The sequence below is a fragment of the Sardina pilchardus genome, chromosome 16 (assembly GCF_963854185.1).
Source record: "Sardina pilchardus chromosome 16, fSarPil1.1, whole genome shotgun sequence".
Lineage (NCBI taxonomy): Eukaryota > Metazoa > Chordata > Actinopteri > Clupeiformes > Clupeidae > Sardina > Sardina pilchardus.
In genome coordinates, this window is record NC_085009.1 from 23,235,476 (window position 1) to 23,257,587 (window position 22,112).

At 42.2% G+C, this 22,112-nt stretch overlaps 1 protein-coding gene across 1 annotated transcript in view; it reads right to left on the reverse strand.

The window, feature by feature from the left end:
• LOC134060564 (receptor-type tyrosine-protein phosphatase delta-like) overlaps positions 1-22,112 on the reverse strand; it is a 287,476-nt gene that overhangs the window by 112,053 nt on the left and 153,311 nt on the right. Inside the window, 2 exon segments of the mRNA XM_062517298.1 lie at positions 5,059-5,200; positions 7,128-7,273. Of these exon segments, the coding sequence (XP_062373282.1) occupies positions 5,059-5,200; positions 7,128-7,273 (288 nt within the window).

Sequence of the window (22,112 nt, forward strand, 5' to 3'; positions counted from 1 at the left end):
GTACACACAAACACACACACACACACACACACACACACACACACACACACACACACACACACACACACACACACACACACACACACACACACATACACTCCTCATACAGTATGTGGCTTTGGGGTGGGAGCTGAGGGACTCTCCTGCCAGCATGTAGCTTGTTTGCGGCAGAAGCATGTTGAAAGTGCATGTTCATGGGTACGAAGCTAACATTCAGCTGACCCAGAGAAAGTGTGTGTGTGTGAGAGAGAAAGAGAGAGAGAGAGAGAAAGAGAGAGAGAGAGAGATAGAGAGAGTGAGAAACATAAACGAGGTTACCGAACTTTGCCTCAACTAATATGCTGTCGCAGGCACCTTGTAATTCTTTCACATTTTTCTTTTTTTTTTTATTTCTGTTCGCTGCTCAAAAGGAGCTCAGTCGAGCAGAAGGACGGAACAAGTCAGCAGTTTCTCTTTTTTTTCTGCTCCTTCCTTCCTTACTTCCAAAAGACCTCTTGCTCTCGCTCTCTGAAAAAGTCAGGATGCAGTAGCCAAACTGTTAGCAAGGCACAGTGCACGGTCCACAGCGGCGACATTCACCGAACTGCTGGATAAACCAAAGTCAGTCGTTCTCGCGGGGAGACCTGTTTGCCAGGTCACCCTCACAACTTTTTTTTAGTTTTTTTTTCCTTCTACTTGAGTATTATTTCTGCTTTTTTTTCATAAAGGTGAACAAAGCACAGAGATTTCACACAATGGCTTTTCAGTGTGAGTTGCAGTCAGTAAGAATGACAAAGAGCTGAGGCAACAAATGTAAAAAATTTCCAGAGCAATTTGAGAAGTATGACGCTGTCTGATGATGTCTTTTACTGACAGAGACTGGGACAACGCTTGGTTACTTCTCAGCTCCAAGGTGCACCAGTGGTGTCAACCAATGGGGGGCAGTAGATTTAATGAGAGGTGAGAGAGTACAGCTAGCAGGTGGTGTTGTGAGCGATTGTTTTTCACACCGTACTCCGTTTTCACTATTTGACGTGTGAGAACTGGGAATGCTTTTTACTGGACGTCCCACGCCGATTGCAAAAAGTCTGCACATCTAGACACCCTGAAACTCCAGGGTAGGATAAAATATTGAGAATGGAATATACTGTATGCTGTCTGTGTCCTGAACGGCCTCTTCTATGTGTTTGCATGGTCTGACATAGTCTACAGGGTCTTCTGGAGGAGTCGTTGTGTTCTGTGAAAACCACAACCTGGTGTGCAACTGTGGACAAATGTGAAATGGGAGGAAGCTACAGTAACTGTCACTCCTAATCATTTTAACATTATAAAGTTGATGAATTCCGCTGTTAAAAACTTAACAGACACAAACACTGAGAGAGATATAGAGTAGAGCCCGCCGGTAGTTCTCAAAATATAAACACCTACCGCATGAATGGGACCCTGGAGGGGGTTACTGCCAAAATGATAAAAGAGAGTTCTTCCTACAAACGCAACTTTAACACTTCAGGTATCGTGTAGCAGCCCATTGCTTGAGGTTACTGCATTTATCCTTACAAAACACACATAGCAGGAACGCACCAACGTGGTGGGAGTGTTTAAACAACCTTACAAAAAATGGGTCCCTCTCCCTTAAGTGTGAGTCTTTTTTTTTTTATTTTTTTTTAACATGTCCTCCTCTTTGAAGACTTAACCCATGTTGGCAGAGCTGAGCTCTCAGCCCTGGGAGAGATCTCTTTAAGATTCATGGGCAAATCCCACTAAAGAGAGACATTAATCGCTCCAAATCATAACAGACACTCTGGCTGCTCTAAAGAGGCCTGCTAAGTAAACAGCAGTTGAGGAGAACCAGCCGGGAAAAAACTGCAAGCAGTGGGCAAAGAAGATGAAAAAAAAAAAAAAATATATATATATATATAGAATTGATGGTCTGCACCATAGCTGCCTGATGATCTAAAGTTATGCTACTGGTACCACATCATATGAAATGTGTGTATGTTGGAGAAAAACAAACCAAGTGAAAATGAAAAGTAATGTTCCCCATCTTGGACGAGTGTGTTCATGCCTTTGCAGCTGCATGGTCTATGCATGTCACATGCAAATGGCAGTGGCAAAGCTCCCAAATTCATTATTGATGGCATTTCTCATCATATCCATATGCTAATATCAATTCTCTCTCTCTCTCCCTCTCTCTATCCCTCTCTCTCTCCACCCCCTGTCTCTCCTCTCCGTCTCCCTCTCTCCCCCCCTTCTCTCTCTCTCTCTCCTCGCTCTCTCTCTCTCTCTCTTCTCTCTCCTCTCTCTCTCTCTCTCTCTCTCTCTCTCTCTCCTTCTCTCTATTCTATCACCCCCTCCCCTCCCTTTTGGCACCTCCAGCCCTGTGTGTGTGTGTGTGTGTGTGTGTGTGTGTGTGTGTGTGTCTCGTCTCAGGCTGCAAGGAGGAGGGAGCCTTGAGCATTGTCACCATCCTCCAGACCCCTTTTCCAGGGGAATGTTTTGAGTCCATTCAGGAGTGTTTATCTATTTCAAATCGGTGCGTAATCGGGTCAGGGAAATGGCGTTAACAAAAATAAATAAATAAATATATAAATAAAACAAACACTCAGAGAGCGCAAACCTCCGCCAAGCAAAAAAACATAACCGGCTCCTGGATCCAGACGGCGATACGGATCACTCCCAAATGAAATTGTTTCTTCCTTGGGTCATACTGAGCTAATACAGCAAAAGCAGGCTAACTGAGCCAATTCTAATCAAATAATGAGACTGAGAGAACTGACACTGGCCTTAATAAACCCTTGGCTAAGATAATTGTAATTAGTTTAAGGATGGCATGTTCCATGTTTCAGTATACACCTGAACAAGTCCTTCCCTGGTCTTAAGGGATTACGCACAGTAGGTTAATGTAATGTAAGTTGCCTTGAGGCTTTGTATCATCATCTCTCTATCTTTGCATATAAAAGAAAATTACAGTATCAATGAGTCAATGACACATTTTGCTTGGCCAACCTATGGAATATGCATTACAGTAATATCCCAACTATTAGCTGCGGCTTATACATTGATTTTGCAGTATTTTCTCCTGCTATAAGTGATACACAGGGGCAATTAATATTAATATGTTTTTGTGTTGCTTAACTTGCATAAAACACTGTCCTGTGGCTTATACACAATGCGGATAATAAAAGGCAAATTACTGCAGGATATTTGATTCTGTGCCTTTAGCTAGCTACTCTCTCTCTCTCTCTCTCTCTCTCTCTCTCTCTCTCTCTCTCTCTCTCTCTCTCTCTCCCTCTCTCTCTCTCCTGCCTACAACTGGGTTCAGTCACACTACAGATGAAAGGAAGACTAAGACACATCCCCTTACACTTGCAGCAGTGGAGGGAAAAAAGGTGTAGAAGGCAAAAAATGGGAAGTACTATGCTGTGTGAAATGGAATGGCAATAAACATGCAAATAGTAGGCTGTGGAACTAGGGCCCGCAGAAAATTGGTGGAGTAAGCCTGTGTGTGTGTAGTGTAGCATAGTGTGTGTGTGTGTGTGTGTGTGTGTGTGTGTGTGTGAGTTGTGTGTGTGTGTGCACATGTGTGTGGTGCGGGTGTGTGCATGTATATGTTTGTGTGTCTGATTGTCTTGTATGTGTTTGTGAGTTTGTAATGTTGTGCACATACAGGGACCTTGAATGAAAAGGGTTGGTGTATGTGTGTGTGTGTGTGTGTGGGGGGGGGGGGGGGGGGGGTTGTACAATCCGCCACACTCTCCTTCTCCGCCAGTCACCGGGCGATTGCATAAAGAGCTTTTGTTCGTATGTAGCAGAGATAAGGCAGCCCTTTGGCTAGCTGTGCGAGTGCCTCGCCATTTTTCTATAGGGCCGCCTGGAAACTCATTTTCTGGCCCGTGTAATCAGCGGGAAGCTCTGATGCCACATAATGGAACCTGAAACCCCCCCGCTTCAGCCACTGCACTTTAGCGCCATTTAATCATTTCAGTAAATGACATGTCATGCTTTCAGAAGATATTAGGCTGCCTTTGGAACTCAGACACGGGGACCATATGGTGTCAGTCATGTATAATTTCTGTGTGTGTGTGTGTGTGTGTGTGTAGTATGTGTGTAGCATGTGTGTACTGTAGTATGTGTCTGTGTGTATGTGTGTGGTGTGTGTGTGTGTGTGTGTGTGTGTGTGTGTGTGTGTGTGTGTGTGTGTGTGAGCGAGAGAGAGAGAGAAAGAGAAAGAAAAAGAGTGTATGTGTATGTGCACACAGTAATATATAAAATGTGAAGAAATAACAGTTTTGGCATATGAACAATACTTTTTATGTGACCGTACAGTGTCTGTGCTATGAGATATGCACTTTGTGGCGTGAATAATTATTTCAAGGGAGGAGAAAAAAAAAAAGTTTGAGAAGTTCTTGAAAAATGTTGCAAATGTAGCATAAAATTGCTTTAGCTGAGCCGAACCGAAGAGTTCTGTTGATGGCAATGAAAGCTAACTACAGAGCAGGGATAACCACTCTGCTAATTACAATATTAATCAAGACTCCGTTAAAACACTCAAGGTCACAGATGGGAAAGCATTTCCATATTTCAGTCGGAAAACTGGAAGGGGGACTGCGGAGAATCGCCTGCCAAGCGACTCCGGAGCGGATCTGTGCCAGACTTGGCCCGCATACGGAAGAAGCTTTAAATAGAATGACCATGCAGGGAAAAGTGAAATAGAAAGAAAAAAAAAGACTATAAAGAAAAGTTGAGGAAAGTAGGAAAACATTCATCCCAAGCTGAGGTCAGACAGAAAAGGCATGATGTCACGAACCAAAACATAATCACGGAGCTGGACACTCTCTTGGGAGACTACAGCTAGTCACAGACTGTGAACAAAGCCAGGTAGACTGGAAAGAGTAAGGAAAACTAAAGGAAGGGATAGAAAGATGGATATTTTAAAGAACGAGTGAGAGAAAGAAAGAACAGATAGCGCAAACCCGATAGATACATCTCACCTGGTCGAGCAGGACACATACAGTAAGCATAAGTGAATCGTTAGCGCAAGTTAGCAGTTTGACATTTCTTTAAAGTTCCGGCACTTACCACGTAAAACAGTCAGCCTTGTGGTGGCGCTCGTCTCTCCGACGCTGTTGGAGGCCACACACTCGTATATGGCTTCGTCCCGTGGCGTGCGTAAAGGCTGGATTCTCAGAACTGAGCCTGAGCCATCGTCAAACTCTATCACCTGCGAGCAAACCCAGACAGAGAAAAACATTATTTTAGTGTGTGTGTGTGTGTGTGTGTGCGTGTGTGTGTGTCTGTGTGTGTGTGTGTGTGTGTGTGTGTGTGTGTGTGTGTGTGTGTGTGTGTGTGTGTGTGTGAGCGTGTGTAATGTATAAATCATATGTGATCATTTTGTCTGATAGTTATTTTTGGCACTTGTTTAAGTTCACTCTAGTTCGAAGATAAAATATTTTTATTTCAAAAGGCAGTCACGGGAGATAAGAGAAGAACCATGAAGCATAAAATGGTGGATACAGTATGTGAACTGCATTCTGACTCACACAAAACCCAAATTCCATACATGATACTGTAGGACAGAGAGGGGGAGGGGGGTGTCTGTTATGGTGTACTGAGTGAGAATAATCATGTTAAATCTGAGCCATTCTAGCAGTAGTAGCATACAATAAACCCATCTATGAGGCAAAAGACGTTCTTTGTAAGAAGTGAGACGGGCTCAAGGAGAGTGAACTGAGGAATAAATGGTGACCAGTGCTTGTCTAAGTACTAGCCAAGCAAGCTAGCATTACATTACATTACATTACATTTGGCTGACGCTGTTTAACCAATGCGACTTACAACATGGTAAAAACATGTTTTAAGCTTTTAAGAGCAATTCTAACAACACATTTTACAACATTATACAACAACCACAATACGTGCATTAATGAGTGTAGTAAGTGCATCAATGAGTGCAGCTGACCAGTGCTTGTCTAAGTACTAGCCAAGCAAGCTAGCGCCATCATAAGCATTTCATACATCTGCCTCCATGCCATGAGCCTTTAAAAAAGACTTCTGTTGCTATGCTAAGGCACAATAAGAGAAATAGAGGCCCTTCACAGGACGCTAATAAGAGTTTGTCTCTCTGAACAAAAAAAAGTACAAAAAAAGACTAAAAAAGTGATGATACCAGCAGCACTGCAGCAGTTAAGGACAGACACTAATGGGAATCTTATCAGTGCTCTGCTCTTTAACAAGAGGAAAATAATATGATGCTGCAAAGGATAAGATACATAATACAATCTGAAAGAAAATCATATCAAAAGTTTGTTAGAGAAAAGACAGTAAAAAGACTAATAATACTAATAATAAAGAAAATAGCAAAACAAAACAAAGGAACCAAAACAACAAAAAGAAGAGGATGACATGCATTAGAGAATAAAACAATACATCTCTAGAAAAATAAACAAAAAATAATAAATGAATTAAATAAAGATGACTAACAAGCTAGAGGGGTTTTCACCAGCGACCAATTTACTGCTGCTTTGAACTCCTACCTTGGTTTCCAAAAAAAAGTTGATTTTTAACAGATGCCAAGGATAGTCCTAGTCCTAGATACCCCCATTTCTCCTCTCATATTCTCCTTTTAATGAATCTACACCAACATTGCACCTCAGAAAGCACTAAGATTGATTATTGTGACCATTACAAATATGACTAACTTATTGATTGATGGCTGCGTGATTGACTGATTAGCATTACCAATGTTACTAATGTTAAGGGTGTTAAGTTTCCACTAGGCATGGACGAGTAAAGACTTAAGGTCCAGGTTTCTGGGGAAACTGCTGTTGTGTGGGGAGCCTGGGTGTTCCCATGCTGCCTTGCGCGCAATTTCATTCACGCTGCTAAGGCAGTCTGGAAACTACCGCACTAATCTTTGCCTGAGATAGGGGACCAATCACAGAACATGGGGGGGGGGGGGGGGGGGGGGGGCAAGACAATGGTGCGCTATGCACAGATGCATTTGATAGACATCCGTGGCGCCCAATGAACGGATCTGGGCATTTTTTTTTTTCAAATACGAGAAAATGAACGTTTGGTTGCCAGACCACGTCTCATTTGAGAAGTGGTAGCCGCTAGCCAGGCTAGCTGTGGGGATGTGGGGCTGTTACCTCAAATCTCTGGTTGCTCACTCTCTTCCCCTTCTTGTTCCATACGATCTTGGGCCGGGGGTCGCCCGTCGCCTGACAGATGAACGACGCCACTCCTCCCTGAACTCCCGTTTGGTCGTTGGGGGTTCTTAAAAACTTTGGCGGCGCTGTTGAGAGAAAGAGGGAGAGAGAGAGGGAGAGAGAGAGAGAGAGAGAGAGAGAGAGAGAGAGAGAGAGAGAGAGAGAGAGAGAGAGAGAAAGAGAGAGAGAAAGAGAGAGATGGTTATTAAAGTGTGCAGTGAGTGGAAGAGAATCTCCGTTTCCTTTCTTCACTCTTTTTTTTCTTTTTTCTTTTTGTTCTTATCACACCCCTGCACCCAAGAGAAAGTCACAGACTTGCACATTTCAGCATTTCCATGTTATTGTTAAGAGGATTACCTATAGAGGTCAGCCCATATTTTCCGACCGCCTCTGTTGGAAAAGCTATTGCCATATAAATGGAGTGTGTGTGTGTGTGTGCAAATGAAATGAGAGGAAAGGAAAAAAAAAAACAATCAAACGAGCTTTCTTGAAGACATGATGGACTGCAGCGCGAGATGGCAGATTAAACTCATTAGGTGGTATGGTGATAGGCATGGAGGAGAGCAGTCCCAGGGGGGGCCAGCACTTAAGGATTATGCAGAGATGCAGACGAGGAAAAAAAACACATCAGCAGCTCACTAGGTCTGATGTTTAGCTAAATTCACTCAGCAAACCATCAAACCAACCACCAACACCATCACCATCTGAACCAGTTTTTTGACATGGACATAAATGAAAACAAACTGTATCACAAACTATATGTAATGTTACAAGATTCCATCTGCTGATGCCCTGAGGATGGTCATGTTGACCGAAAGCTAGGCTGCCTATTAAAAATTGCAATAAGGACTGAAGTGTGCAGACAATTTATTTGGAAGATTCCACCTGCTAAAATTAGACCTTTCTAAGCACACTGGTGGTGCTGAAGTGTGTGCCAGATCTAGGCCAGTGGTAAACCGGATCCAGGCCGGAGAGGAAGTGGAGAGGTTCCAACTGCTGCCTGGCATGTCCTAATTAGGAGATATAGGTCGGCCGAGGGGGCAGAATGTCAAAACAGTCCTCGCATGTACGGCCAAACATTCGGCTAAGTGGGTGACACCGACGTGTTTACTGATTGAGCAGGCGTCGGATGCGGTAGGGTCAACCCCGCGATGTCTCTATAGCAGCAGCGAGTGTCCTCTCATTACCGTCTGGTGAGGTCACCTCTGCCCCTGCTACTGTGTAGACAAACAGTCAAACGGCAAACTGTGTGACAAGGTCTCGGACTGGCCATGGTGGGTGGGGGCGTGGTAGTATGTCTTCGGCGTCGGGTTGAGGAACGAGTGTGTGGGGGGGGGGGGGACACTTCAGCTTTGATAACCTTGGTGTCGTCTAAATATACACAGCGCTCTCACTAAGTCAACAAGGCAGTCCTGCTGTGGAGATTTAAGCGTTTTGCTGCTGCGCGAAGGAAAAATAGCCTCTTGTCTCTAGAAGCTAATGAGGTATCTACATGACAGCACAAGAGTCATGTGAAGGGAATAAGAAACAAACGAGAGAAAGGTTAACAAACATGTCTACGCGGGGCACTGAAAAAAATCCCTTTTGTTTATAATTAACAGCAGAAATGGCTTTGTCATCTGCCATTAGTTCCGCACAGGAAGTGAAACTAGCATCACAAGTAAAGTACATGCAGCTTAGCTTAACTCCTCCTGTCTAACAGTGCAAATATCCCCCTCCTCTTTAGCCAGTTAAAGTGAATCACGACTTTGTTGCAACGCTGATCATGTCCTTTATATTAAGTACCTAGAGGTATGGCGCCATGCCTACTCAGCATGCTAAACAGAGATGTGGTATATATCTTCTGTTGATTGCTAGCTTTGAGGCTAATGGGTCCCCTGACTCCAATTGAAGAAACTGGAATGTGGGCACCGTTTTTTCGAGAAACGATTAGCGTGAGACTGCTGAATGCTAACGAGCTGAGATCTTCTCTCTCTCTCTCTCTTTTTTTTTCGAGCCGTAATGGCTGACCTAGCTCTCATTTTCCGCGGCGTGGAGACTGATCCGCAACGTTGCGGACTCGTCCGTCCCGGCCTTCTGGCTTGGCACGGGGAAGGTTCTCAGGGCCCAATCATTCCTGATAACCTCTTCTGGCAAATCCTAGTGATGGGCCTAACAAAGTGGAAAGAGCACCTCCAACTCTGAAGGAAGGGGAGGAAGAGAGAGAGAAAAAAAAAACTTGTCTGGTTAGCCCTTGCAGAAACCACCCACACGGCTCACAGGAGGAGAGGCAGCGAGGGGAGAACGAGAAGAGCTGTCTTGATAGCAGATCGCCGGCACGGCCATCACCCAGAGTTTTCTCTCTCCCCCCCCCCCCCCCTCCTCCCTTCCACCCTTCTCTTCTTTTCTTTCATTTTTTTAATTATTTTTTCTTCCAGCGCCCGTTCTACCATCTCTAATTGCTCGTCCAATTCATGGCAGGCAGCGAGGTGAGAAGCCAGGCGGCGTAAATATGTTAAAAATGTCGGGGGCGGGGAGGGGGGGGGGGGGGGGGGGGGTTGAGGCCAGAGTGCCGGGGCCGGGGCCGGGGACGAGTGGGTATAGAGGCCGAGAACACTGCTCTCTTTGTCCGGCCCGCGCGGCAGGGGAGAGACCAGGAGAGAGAGAGAGAGAGAGAGAGGGGCGAACGCCACCACCTCGGCTGGTATCTAGCTCCGCTTCTGAGAGAAAAGACACTCGCTCGTTTTAGGGTTGTTTTGCTGTTATTAGGGCCCGAGCACCGAGGTGCGGCCGCTGTAGCAGCGGCTGCACCGTAGGTGCAAGGCCCTATTGTTTCTGCTCAGATTATTATTAGGGCCCGAGCACCGAGGTGCGGCCACTGAAAGTGGCTGCACCGTAGGTGCAAGGCCCTATTGTTTTTGCTCAGATTATTCTTATTAGGGCCCGAGCACCGAGGTGCGGCCGCTGTAGCAGCGGCTGCACCGTAGGTGCAAGGCCCTATTGTTTTTGCTCAGATTATTATTATTATTATTATTATTATTATTATTATTATTATAGTTTTTTCCTCCTTACCTGTCCCACGGCCTTTTGGCCCTTTTTCACCGACTTGGCATGCTCTAAAACTCTTGACATTTGGCAGATACGTGTGGAATTGGTACAACTACTCAGAGACTGAGCTCTGGCCTAGGGTGTGGCTCAGGGACTCTATAGCGCCACCTATCGCGCTCTCTGTTGTGGTTGACACACGCATTCACGAAAATGGCCCAGATTTGGTGGGCATGTGTGTTCTATTAATCTGAACAACTTTTACATTTATACTCTATAGTAAATATTAGAAGAATTTGAGTTATGATTATGATTATGATTTTTGCACATCATGTATTTTGAAACACTCCTCCTAGACGGTTTATCGAAATCATGTCATTTCAGCAGTAAAATGATCTTGAGGGGTTGCCCAAGAGAAATTGCGACCAGATTTTTGAATTTCAAAAGTATATTGAAATGGCGAAGGTTTGAATTATGGCGTCTTATTAAAGAAACAGGAAGTTGGTGTTATAGGCAGAAAACAGTGACTAATTTGGTTGTAATTTGGCAGCTACATGTGGAATTGCTACTGCTACTCTGAGACAGAGCGCTGGCCTAAGGTGTGGCTTAAGGACTCTATAGCGCCACCTAGCAGCGCGTTGTCTGTTGTGGTTGACACATACATCCACGAAAATGAACCAAATTTGGTGGACTTGTGTGTTATTGCTACTGCCAGTCAGACAGAGCTTTGGCCCAAGGTGTGGCTTAGGGACTCTATAGCGCCACCTAGCACATTGTTTGTTGTGGTTGACACATACAGTACATTGAAGAAAATGAACCAAATTTGGTGGGCTTGTGTGTTATTGCTATCACTAGTCAGAGACAGAGCTCTGGCCTAGGGTGTGGCTTAAGGATTCTATAGCGCCACCTAGTGTATAGTTTGTTGAGGTTGACACATAATTCACGAAAATGAACCAAATTTAGTGGACTTTTTTCGTATTGCTATCGCTAGTCAGAGACGGAGCTCAGGCCTAGGGTGTGGCTAAGGGACTCTATAGCGCCACCTAGCGTGTTGTCTGTTGTGGTTGACACATACATTCACGAAAATTAACCACATTTAGTGGGCATGTGTGTTGCTCATGCACATGCACACCAACCCACACATGTTGCTTTGATAGATTCCGAAATGTCACGTGTCCGCACCGCAGGTGCTCGGGCCCGCCATCGCCGCTTGCGGCTATATTTAGGGCCCGAGCACCGAGGTGCGGCCGCTGTAGCAGCGGCTGCACCGTAGGTGCAAGGCCCTATTGTTTCTGCTCAGATTATTATTATTATTATTATTATTATTATTATTATTATTCTTTTTCCGTCTTACCTGTTTTTTTTTTTTCACCAACTTGGCATGCTCTAAAACTCTTGTAATTTGGCAGCCATTTGTAGAATTGCAATCGAAACTCAGAGACAGAGCTTTGGCCTAGGGTGTGGCTCAGGGACTCTATAGCGCCACCTAGCGCGGTTTCTGTTGTGTTTGACACATACATGCACGAAAATGAACCAAATTTGGTGGGCATATGCGTTGTATTAATCTGAACAACTTTTACATTTAAACAATATAGTAAATCTTAGAAGGATTTGAGTTATGATTATGATTATGATTTTTGCACATCACGTATTTTGAAACACTTCTCCTAGACGGTGTATCGAAATCGTGTCATATAAGCACTAAAATGATCTTGAGGGGTTGCCCGAAAGGAATTGCGACCAGATTTTTGAATTTCAAAAGTATATCGAAATGGCGAAGGTTTGAATCTAGGTGTCTTATAAAAGAAACAATAAGTTGGTGTTATAGGCAGAAAACAGTGACTAATTTGGATGAAATTTGATGGAGTATTAGTTAGTGTGTTTGTAGTGACAGTCATATACAAAGTTTTGAATTTGGTGTTGTTTGTGTTTTTTAAAAGCGCATTAATGATTGTGGTGGACACAGTTTTAGCTAAAATATTTTGAAGCGAGTTGATGAATAATTATAATCATATCAACCTATGCTGCAATTTTGATTTTAACCATGTTAACAGAAAGTGAGATATTTAGGTTTATTAGGTTTTTATAGGTCTGTGTGCCTAGCGGCGCACGGTCTGGCTCCCTCACTGTGGCTCGCCCACTCTCCCCCTCCTTGTCTGTTTCCCTCCCCCCACAGTTCTTCCTACCCCTCCCCTCTCTCCCAGCTGGATGTCTCTCTAACCTCCCCCGCTTTCCACACAGAGACTCAGACACAGACACAGACACACACACACAGACACACACACACACACACAAACACACACACAGAGAGTCAAGAATGACAGTGTGATGCAAAGTAAAAGGTAAAGAAAAGATCATGTGTATAAAGATTTTACTCAGGTTAAGTCATTTTTGTGATAGAATTGGGGACTGACTAAGTCAGACCCAAGTTCTAATCCTCATAAAAATGCTTGGTTGGAATGGCATGTAATAACCAGAATACAGTAAAGTCATGTATTTTGAAAAACTTGTCCTAGACGCTTTATCGAATCAAACCAAGGGTTTATCGAATCATATCATATCAGCAGTTAGGGACTCCTGGTCACTCACTCACTCACTCACTCACTCACACACACACACACACACACTCTCCTCACTCACACACTCACTCACCAATCACACACACACACACACACACACACACACACACACACACACACACACACACACACACACACACACACACACACACACACACACACACACACACACACACACACACACACACACACACACACAACCCACCCCCCCCCCCCTTGAGGCAGCTGGGCCTACTGGTTAGGGCTTTGGGCTTGTAACTGGAGGGTTGCCGGTTCAATCCCCGACCAGTCCACCACTAAAGTGGTTCTTTTCCTCACAAAAATGCTTGGTTGGAATAGCATGTAATAACCAGAATACAGAAAAGTCAAACAATCATGACTTAGTTACGTTTTGTTTACATCAAGACACACATACACATTAAAAACAGCAACAGATTTTATGAATTCAATGATCTGAAGCAAAGATATTGATGTAAGCCTTACAGATGCATGATTTACAGTACACCATATCAACACACTGGTTATCATCTCAAATTTGGACAACAAATATGGATACAGAGATAGAGCTCTGGCCTAGGGTGTGGCTTAGGAGCTCTATAGCGCCACGTAGCGCGTTGTGTACTGTGGTTGACTCATATATTCATGAAAATGAGCCAAATTTAGTGGGCTTGTGTGTTTTTGCTACCACTAGTCAGAGACAGAGCTCTGGCTTAGATTGTGGCTTAGGGACTGTATAACGCCACCTAGTGCATTGTCTGTTGTGGTTGACACACACATTCACGAAAATTAGGCAAATTTGGTGGGCTTGTGCGTTATTGCTATCGATAGTCAGAGATAGAGCTCTGGCCTGGGGTGTGGCTTAGGGACTCTATAGCGCCACCTAGCGTGTTGTCTGTTGTGGTTGACACATACATTCAGGAAAATTGACCAAATTTGGTGGCCATGTGTGTTGCTCATGCACATGCCCACCAACACGCACATGTTGCTTTGTTAGATTCCGAAATGTCACAGGTCTCCGCACCGCAGGTGCTCGGGCCCGCCATCGCCGCTTGCGGCTATATTTAGGGCCCGAGCACCGAGGTGCGGCCACTGAAAGTGGCTGCACCGTAGGTGCAAGGCCCTATTGTTTTTGCTCAGATTATTAGGGCCCGAGCACCGAGGTGCGGCCACTGAAAGTGGCTGCACCGTAGGTGCAAGGCCCTATTGTTTTTGCTCAGATTATTATTACAGTGCATGAAAATGCACTGTACTGTTCTTCCTCGGTCTTCTTCTTCTTCTTCTTATTATTATTCTTCTTCTAACGCACGCAATTCAGCTTCAACCGTTTAACGTAGAAACTTCATTCAAACGTTGTTGCGTAGGTCTTGCTTATGCCATGCCTGCTTTGTATTTTTCAACTTTGTAACTTTTATACTTTTTAAACTATTAGTTAAAAACTATTACAATTTCCCCCATAGACTTAACATTGCTCATTATGACATCACGGCAGCAATTAGAATCTTAGGCCAGGTGGCCGGCCACCTGGGCACCAACTGTCAGTTTCTCTGGCTTTAAGCATACAGTCTCTCAGAAGACTACATATCCTGTTAACTGTTTCCTCTGTCCACAACTGTTTCAAAATAAAAGTCCTCACTGCAATAATACACTATTAAATCATTTAACCATTGAAACTACTCAACTATTGAACTGTTCAACCATTCCAACTGTCAGTTATCATCCACTATGCCTCCAGTCAACTACATGAAACCTCCATGTACCTAGCAACCAACATAGCAACCATTCAAATTAAGCGTTTATGACCGTTTCCATAGCAACCAACATGATTATACTGCAGTAACTTCTTGTTTCTTGATAGTGGCCACCATGGATACCCTAGCAACAAATGTTTCAAAATAAAAGTCCTCACTAGCAAGTTAGCTAGTTAGCATGGTTAGCATTGTTAGCATAGTTAGCATTTTAGCATAACTGCTAGAAATGATTAGCTAAGTTAGTTAATCAACCTGGTTAGCATTGTTAGCATAGTTAGCATTATTAGCATAGTTAGCATTTTTAACATTACTGCTAGAAATCATCGGTTAAGTTAGCTAATCAACCTGGTTAGCATTGTTAGTAAAGTTATCATTGCTAGCATTATTAGCATTTTTAGCGTAACTGCTAGAAATCATTACCTAAGTTAGCTAATCAACATTTTAACATGAATAGAAATCACTAGTTAAGTTAGAGCTGGAATGTTTCATCTTTAAACTGTCTACCTTCACACTATCAACTCTCTGTAAACTATGCAACCACCATGTTTACCCTAGCTACACCTTAGCAACCATATCTACATTATCCATCTATTTTTGCATTTTCATGCACTGGTAATTCCTTGGAATTGCATTTCTAGTTATTATTATTATTATACTTCTATTCCTCTTACCCTTAACTTTTTCGCCCTTTTTCACCAACTTGACAATCACTAAAACTCTTGTAATTTGGCATCTAGATGTGGAATTGTTAACTGTACTTAGAGACAAAGGTTTGGCCAAGGGTGTGGCTCAAGGACTGTATAGCGCCACCTAGCGTGCTGTCTGCTGTGGTTGACGCATACATTCACGGAAATGAACCAAATTTGGTGGACATGTGTGTTGTATTATTCTGAACAAGTTTTACATTTAAACTATATAGTGAATCTTAGAAGAATTTGAATTATGTGAGATTTTCTGATTTTTGCACATCATGTATTTTGAAATACTTCTCCTAGACGGTTTATCGAAATTATGTCATTTAAACACTAAAATGATCTTGAGGGGTGGCCTGAGAGGAATTGCGACCAGATTTTTGAATTTCAAAAGTATATCGAAATGGCGAAGGTTTGAATCTAGGTGTCTTATAAAAGAATCAAAAAGTTGGTGTTATAGGCAGAAAACAGTGACTAATTTGGATGAAATTTGATGGAGTATTAGTTAGTGTGTTTGTAGTGACAGTCATATACAAAGTTTTGAATTTGGTGTTGTTTGTGTTTTTTAAAAGCGCATTAATGATTGTGGTGGACACAGTTTTAGCTAAAATATTTTTAAGCGAGTTGATGAATAATTATAATCATATCAACCTATGCTGCAATTTTGATTTCAACCATGTTAACAGAAAGTGAGATATTTAGGTTTATTAGGTTTTTATAGGTCTGTTTCCCTAGCCGCGCATGGTCTTGCTCCCTCACTGTGGCTCACCCACTCTCCCCCCACAGTTCTTCCCACCCCTCCCCTCTCTCCCAGCTGGATGTCTCTCTAACCTCCCCCGCTTTCCACATAGAGACTCAGACACAGACAGACACACACACACACAGACACACACACACACACAGGTTTGAACCTAGGTGTCTTATAAAAGGAACAATAAGTTGGTGTTATAGGCAGAAAGCAGTGACTAATTTGGATGAAATTGAATGGAGTATTAGATAGTGTGGTTGTAGTGACAGTCACATTCAAGTTTTGATGTTGTTTGGTCTGGTTGTGATTTTGTCACTTATAATAGCATATTAATGATTGACACATAGTTTTACCTAAAGTATTATGAGATGAGTTTACAAATACTAATAGTCATATTAACCTATGCTGCAATTTTGACTTTAAACACATTAACAGAAAGTGAGTTATTTAGGGTTATTTGTTTGATGCCCTAGGGAATGAAACTCAATTGTCTGTAAAAGTCTCTCACTCATTTGACATTCTGTGGTCGAGAGCACTGTCCCGCCCACTACATCATGTGATTTGTTAGTCAGTGCAGATCCAGGCGACCCCATAGAAGACTCATAGCATAGCTCTACACTGAGTGTTTTCGTGGATTTATATTGTGGAAACAGTGCAATCATTTTGACTTTTTGTCTACGGAGTTATTCTTGAAAGTAAGGTAACAGTTTTGTTGAAACGCAACTTTGCAAGCTATTTGATGCGGTTCAATAAGTTGGCTAAAGCGCTCGTTTCCTCCATCTAGCTAACTCCAAGTGATGGACGTTAGTGATATGGTGTTTACTAGCTAGTTTATCTTAGCTTACAAATAGAGCCTTGATAGCCTAGGTGACAGCCTAACTAGGCCTACCGAAACACAATCCAAACTGTTGACAGTTGTAAAATGTAACGTGAAGTTCAAATGTGTCACTGTTTGGGAGTAGCCTGCCTTTTGGGAGCTAACGTTATAGCAAGGCAGGTTTTTGTCACGTTCGGTAATTAACAAGTCCCAGTGCGATAACGAACGTCAAATAGCCTAGCTGCTACTGTAGTTGGTCTTGTTTGAAAAGGTCTAGCGGAAAACAACAGGCACCTAGGGCCAGCCATAGTAAATTCGACCTGGTTTTAAATCTTGGCCTAAGCTAGCTAGCTAGCTAGCTAACTCCAAGTGATGCACGTTAGCGATATGGTGCTTACTAGTTTATTTTAGCTTACAAATAGAGCATTGATAGCCTAGGTGTCAGTTTAACTCCTGAAACATAATCCAAACTTTTGACAGTTGTAAAACGTAACGAGAAGTTCAAATGTGTCACATTTTGGGAGTAGCCTACCGTTTGTGAGTGGAAGCTAGCTAATGCTAGCTATTAGTGGAGGACGTAAGTTTGAAACCACAACGAACTTACTCTGCCTAACTGAAGGAGGACGTTTCTCCATGGACATCTAGAAAGCAGGAGAGAAGATGACAGAACTAGAACTGGCCGTCTGCTTCACTGGTTAGCTTTCAATCAAGGTAAGAACATTTCCCTCCAGTGCAAGGCAGGTTAATGTTAATCAGTTGTGGTGATTAATTGCCTTTAAATGGAGTGAACCATCTATCTATTCAAAATAATCTAAACGTTTCCACTGTCTGGAAATACGCTAGTTTGGTGCCACCGATTCATATGAGCAGTCGTGCAATGTGTGTGTGATCCAAGTGAAACCATACGAGGCTAGAAACAACGATATTTTTCAAACGATTGATTCCTGCAACTATACATTGAAACAGCATAGGCAGACTGCCTAATCCTAGTTTTTGAAACGATTGAAGATGGTATGAACATAGTTTATCCCTTTGCATGCGTTTGCAAACATGCTCTGGGTAGACTTCAAAACGTTTTTTTATTATTTGATCTGCCATCACTAAGCCTAGTTTATTAGGCTATAGGCCTATGCATTAATAACCTTGCCTATGATGGGCTGAGAAATCTGCTGTCGACGTTAGGCATGAAACGGTAGGCTTATTTATTTAAAAGACGTAATTTATGAAGTTGTTGTTGGCTTTGCCACGCGTTCGCATCCAGTTTGACGTGTCCGGATTTTCCGATAATGACAGCAATCTCGTGATGGCAATATTGACTTTTAATTTCTGCGCGTGTAAACTAGTCTAGGCTACAGTGCCTGAAGTTAGCTGTGACAGACTAGCCTACTGGTTTTCATAGTTTTAGCCACAAAGCCTGTCTACCCTAGGTCAACTAAATTGTTTAGTTATCACCTTGTCATGTCGCGTTTTTCCAGCCTTATCTCCGTGCGCCCCATGTCATTCAAAACGTCATTCAAAACATATTTCGGGATAGCCATCTCACTATGAGAAAACGTATGACGACAGTGCTAAGAGATTAACACATTGGCATGCTTGGTAAACTTGTCTTGCACATAATATTGAGCTGATTTTTTTTAGTGAAAATGGCCTGTAGCATTGTGCTGATAGATGAAAAAAGTCGCCTATTTAAAGGCACAGTTTGAATTTTAATCCTAGCTCTCCATTTAGTGTGTGCACTTGAACAAGTGATGTAGCTTATAACAGTAGGGCCAGACATCTGTTTTTAAGAGGAAAGGTGTAGGACATGTTACTTTGGAAGGAGAGGGAGTGGTGCAATTTGATTTTCTTTGGAACTTAAATATCATCAAGCAACCTCTTCAAACAGCATCAATATATCAATAAGCCTATTCACTATTATATTATATTGTACAGGACTAGAGCTAGAGGACTAAGGGGGCAGGCTATATGTTATCAAGTAGGCCTATATTAAAACATGTAGTCAACATTATAACTTTATGTTGGTTTAAGTGAAAACAAAGCATGTCATGAACTAGGAAAATCCATGGTACTACATCATTGTTGGCAAAATGATCATGATAGCCTACATATTTCATCCATATCTGGTTTAGTCTTGAGCAGGCCTAGGCTACTTTGCTATAAATTAGTCGTAGACTTATTACAATATAGTCTATGTATATCTATATATATCGAGGGCTGAGAACCACAGGGGCGTAAGTGACATTTCACCAACTTTACAAGAGAGCCAAAACAAATCTAACTGCTTATGTTCACAGTTAAAGACCTTTGGTTTTTGGTTTTGTCAATCATTTTATATTTATAAATATTTTACTTCTATAATTGTGTCAGCTAAAAAGAGCTCAAGAGCTTTCAGGTGATATATATAACTCAATTTTGACCAAAATGTCACTTACGCAACTGCCCCTTTGGTTCTCAGCCCTCGATATATGTTATAATGTTTATATGTATCACAGTTTATCAACAGTTCTCATAAAAGTCATCTGATGTTATCATTTAAGGGGTCATTTTTGAAAACTTTCTCCTGAGGGTGCTGGGTATATTTTCCTCTTTTTTGTCCTTTGCCAATCACACCCCTGAAATATGGTGTGAATCAATCCATGCTGTTCAACATCATCGAGTGCTGTCAGTAAGAAAAAGAACAAGGAAACTTGATATGACAGAGCAGCAAACACTCATTTTCTATGCCCCATTCAGTTAACCTAATGATAGTTGCTGGTTCAGTATTCGGCTAAGGTTGTATCAAATTTCCTGGTTCTTTATCCTACAGTGACCTCAAACAACAGGGCTTTGAATTTGTTCACTCACAATTTCAATACTGGAAAACTGGTCTTGAAAGTCCTTAAAAAGTGCTTGAATTTGGCCATGATAATGGTGTACAAACCCTGTGCATGTAAATTTAACGGTCTATCGTAGCAATAACAGCAACATTTTCTTTTATTTGGACTTCGGATAGACTTTTTATGAGGAACATTTAAAACCCTTGAACTAATAAAGTAAATTAAGTGAGAGGAAGTGTGCAGACCTTTTACTCTTTTTTTGAACATTTAAAACCCTACAACTTATCTTCGTGGCAGAAGGCGTACTTTAGAAATTTCACAGACAAAATTGTTTTTGCTACCCCTAGTCAGAGACAGAGCTCTGGTCTAGGGTGTGGCTTAGGGACTCTATTAGGGATGCACCGATTCAACTTTTTCAGTCCCGATACAGATACCGATGCCTGGGCTCTGCGTATCGGTCGATATCCGATACCGATCCGATACCATTGTTAATTAATAAACTGTATACCTCACCATGTGGAAAAGACTAAAGGCATCAGGCTTGACTTCATTCTTCAGTCTTTCCCTAACTAAACATTACTTTCCTAAAAAAAATCTAACAAAATAACACTTAGATATAAAGGTAATGTATTATTATTATTATTATTATTATTATAATTATCATCATCATTATTGATTATATTACTAGTATTAAAAATAAACAGTTGTACATCAGCAGCAACTTGGAACAGCATTCAAATTCAAGTTCACAGTTATTACTAAATAATACATCTAACAAAAAAAAAAATTTTGCAGATAAAAATCCCGTATTAGTGACATACATTGAAACACCCCTGCCATAATGGTGTCACCCGCGAAACCCCTCTATTTACTCATAGTGGTACGGTCCTGCAGTTTCCCCACGATAAACTAATTAGTTCACACGGAGTTTGAATGGTGGTAAACGGTAGAAGTTGTACGTTTTATCTAATAAATTATAAGTTTTTAACAGCCAATTTGAACATTTGCATGTCTTTATACCAAGAACAGTTTATACAGATGAGATGAAAATGACAATGTGTTTAGTTTGAGTAGCCTATTTTGTTGACTATTACACATTAACGTGTTGCCTAAATGCAACAAAACGCATAAAGATCGTAATTAATCTATGACAAATGGTGGTTAGTATAGATATTCTTTTGATCCTATGACATAAATTTGGTATCTGTATTTATCCCATCCATGAATTTAGACACTCAGAGCACACAGTGAGGTGAGGCACGCTCTAACCCGCAGCAGTGAGCTGCGCTAAATGGCTGGTTGCGCGTCATGGCTCAGCCTTTTTTTGAGACTATATTAAATTCGGATCGGCCCATGGATCGGCTAATTTTTTACGATCCCCGATCCAGCTATTTTGTTCATATCGGGGCCGATATCCGATCCAAATATCGGATCGGTGCATCCCTAGACTCTATAGTGCGTGCCACCTAGCAGATTGTGTTGTGGTGATGTGTACATTCACGAAAATGAAGCAAATTTGGTGGTTTTGTGTGTTGTTGCTGCCGCTACTGAAAGATAGAGCTGTGACACATACATTGACACAATTAGGTAGGCTTGTGTGTTATTGCTACCGCTAGTCAGGGACAGAGCTCTGGCCTAGGGTGTCGCTTAGGTACTCCATAGTGCCACCTAGCATGTTGTCTTTTGTGGTTGACACATGTATTCACAAAAATGAACCAAATTTAGTGGGCATGTATGTTGCTCATGCACAGGCACACCAACCCACACATGTTGCTTTGTTAGATTCCAAAATGTCACAGGTCTCCGCACCGCAGGTGCTCGGGCCCGCCATCGCCGCTTGCGGCTATATTTATTATTATTATAGTATAATTATCTTACCAGTAACATTTTTCACCAACTTGGCATGCTCTAAAACTCTTGCAATTTAGCTGGCATATGTAGAATTGCATTTGATACTCAGACACAGAGCTGTGGCCTAGGGTGTGGCTCAGGGACTCTACAGCGCCACCTAGCGCGCCGTCTACTGTGGTTGACACATACATTCACGGAAATGAACCAAATTTGGTGGACATGTGTGTTGTATTATTCTGAACAAGTTTTACATTTAAACTATATAGTGAATGTTAGAAGAATTTGAGTTATGATTATGATTATGATTTTTGCACATCACGTATTTTGAAATACTTCTCCTAGACGGTTTATCGAAATCATGTCATATAAGCACTAAAATGATCTTGAGGGGTTGCCCGAGAGGAATTGCGACCAGATTTTTGAATTTTTGAAGTATATTGAAATGGCGAAGGTTTGAATTATGGCGTTTTATTAAGAAACAGGAAGTTGGTGTTATAGGCAGAAAAAAGGTTATGAATTGGATGTAATTTGGCAGCTACATGTGGAATTGCTTCTGGTAGTCAGAGACAGAGCTCTGGCCTAATGTGTGGCTTTGGGACTCTATAGCGCCACCTAGCAGCACGTTATCTGTTGTGGTTGACACAAACATT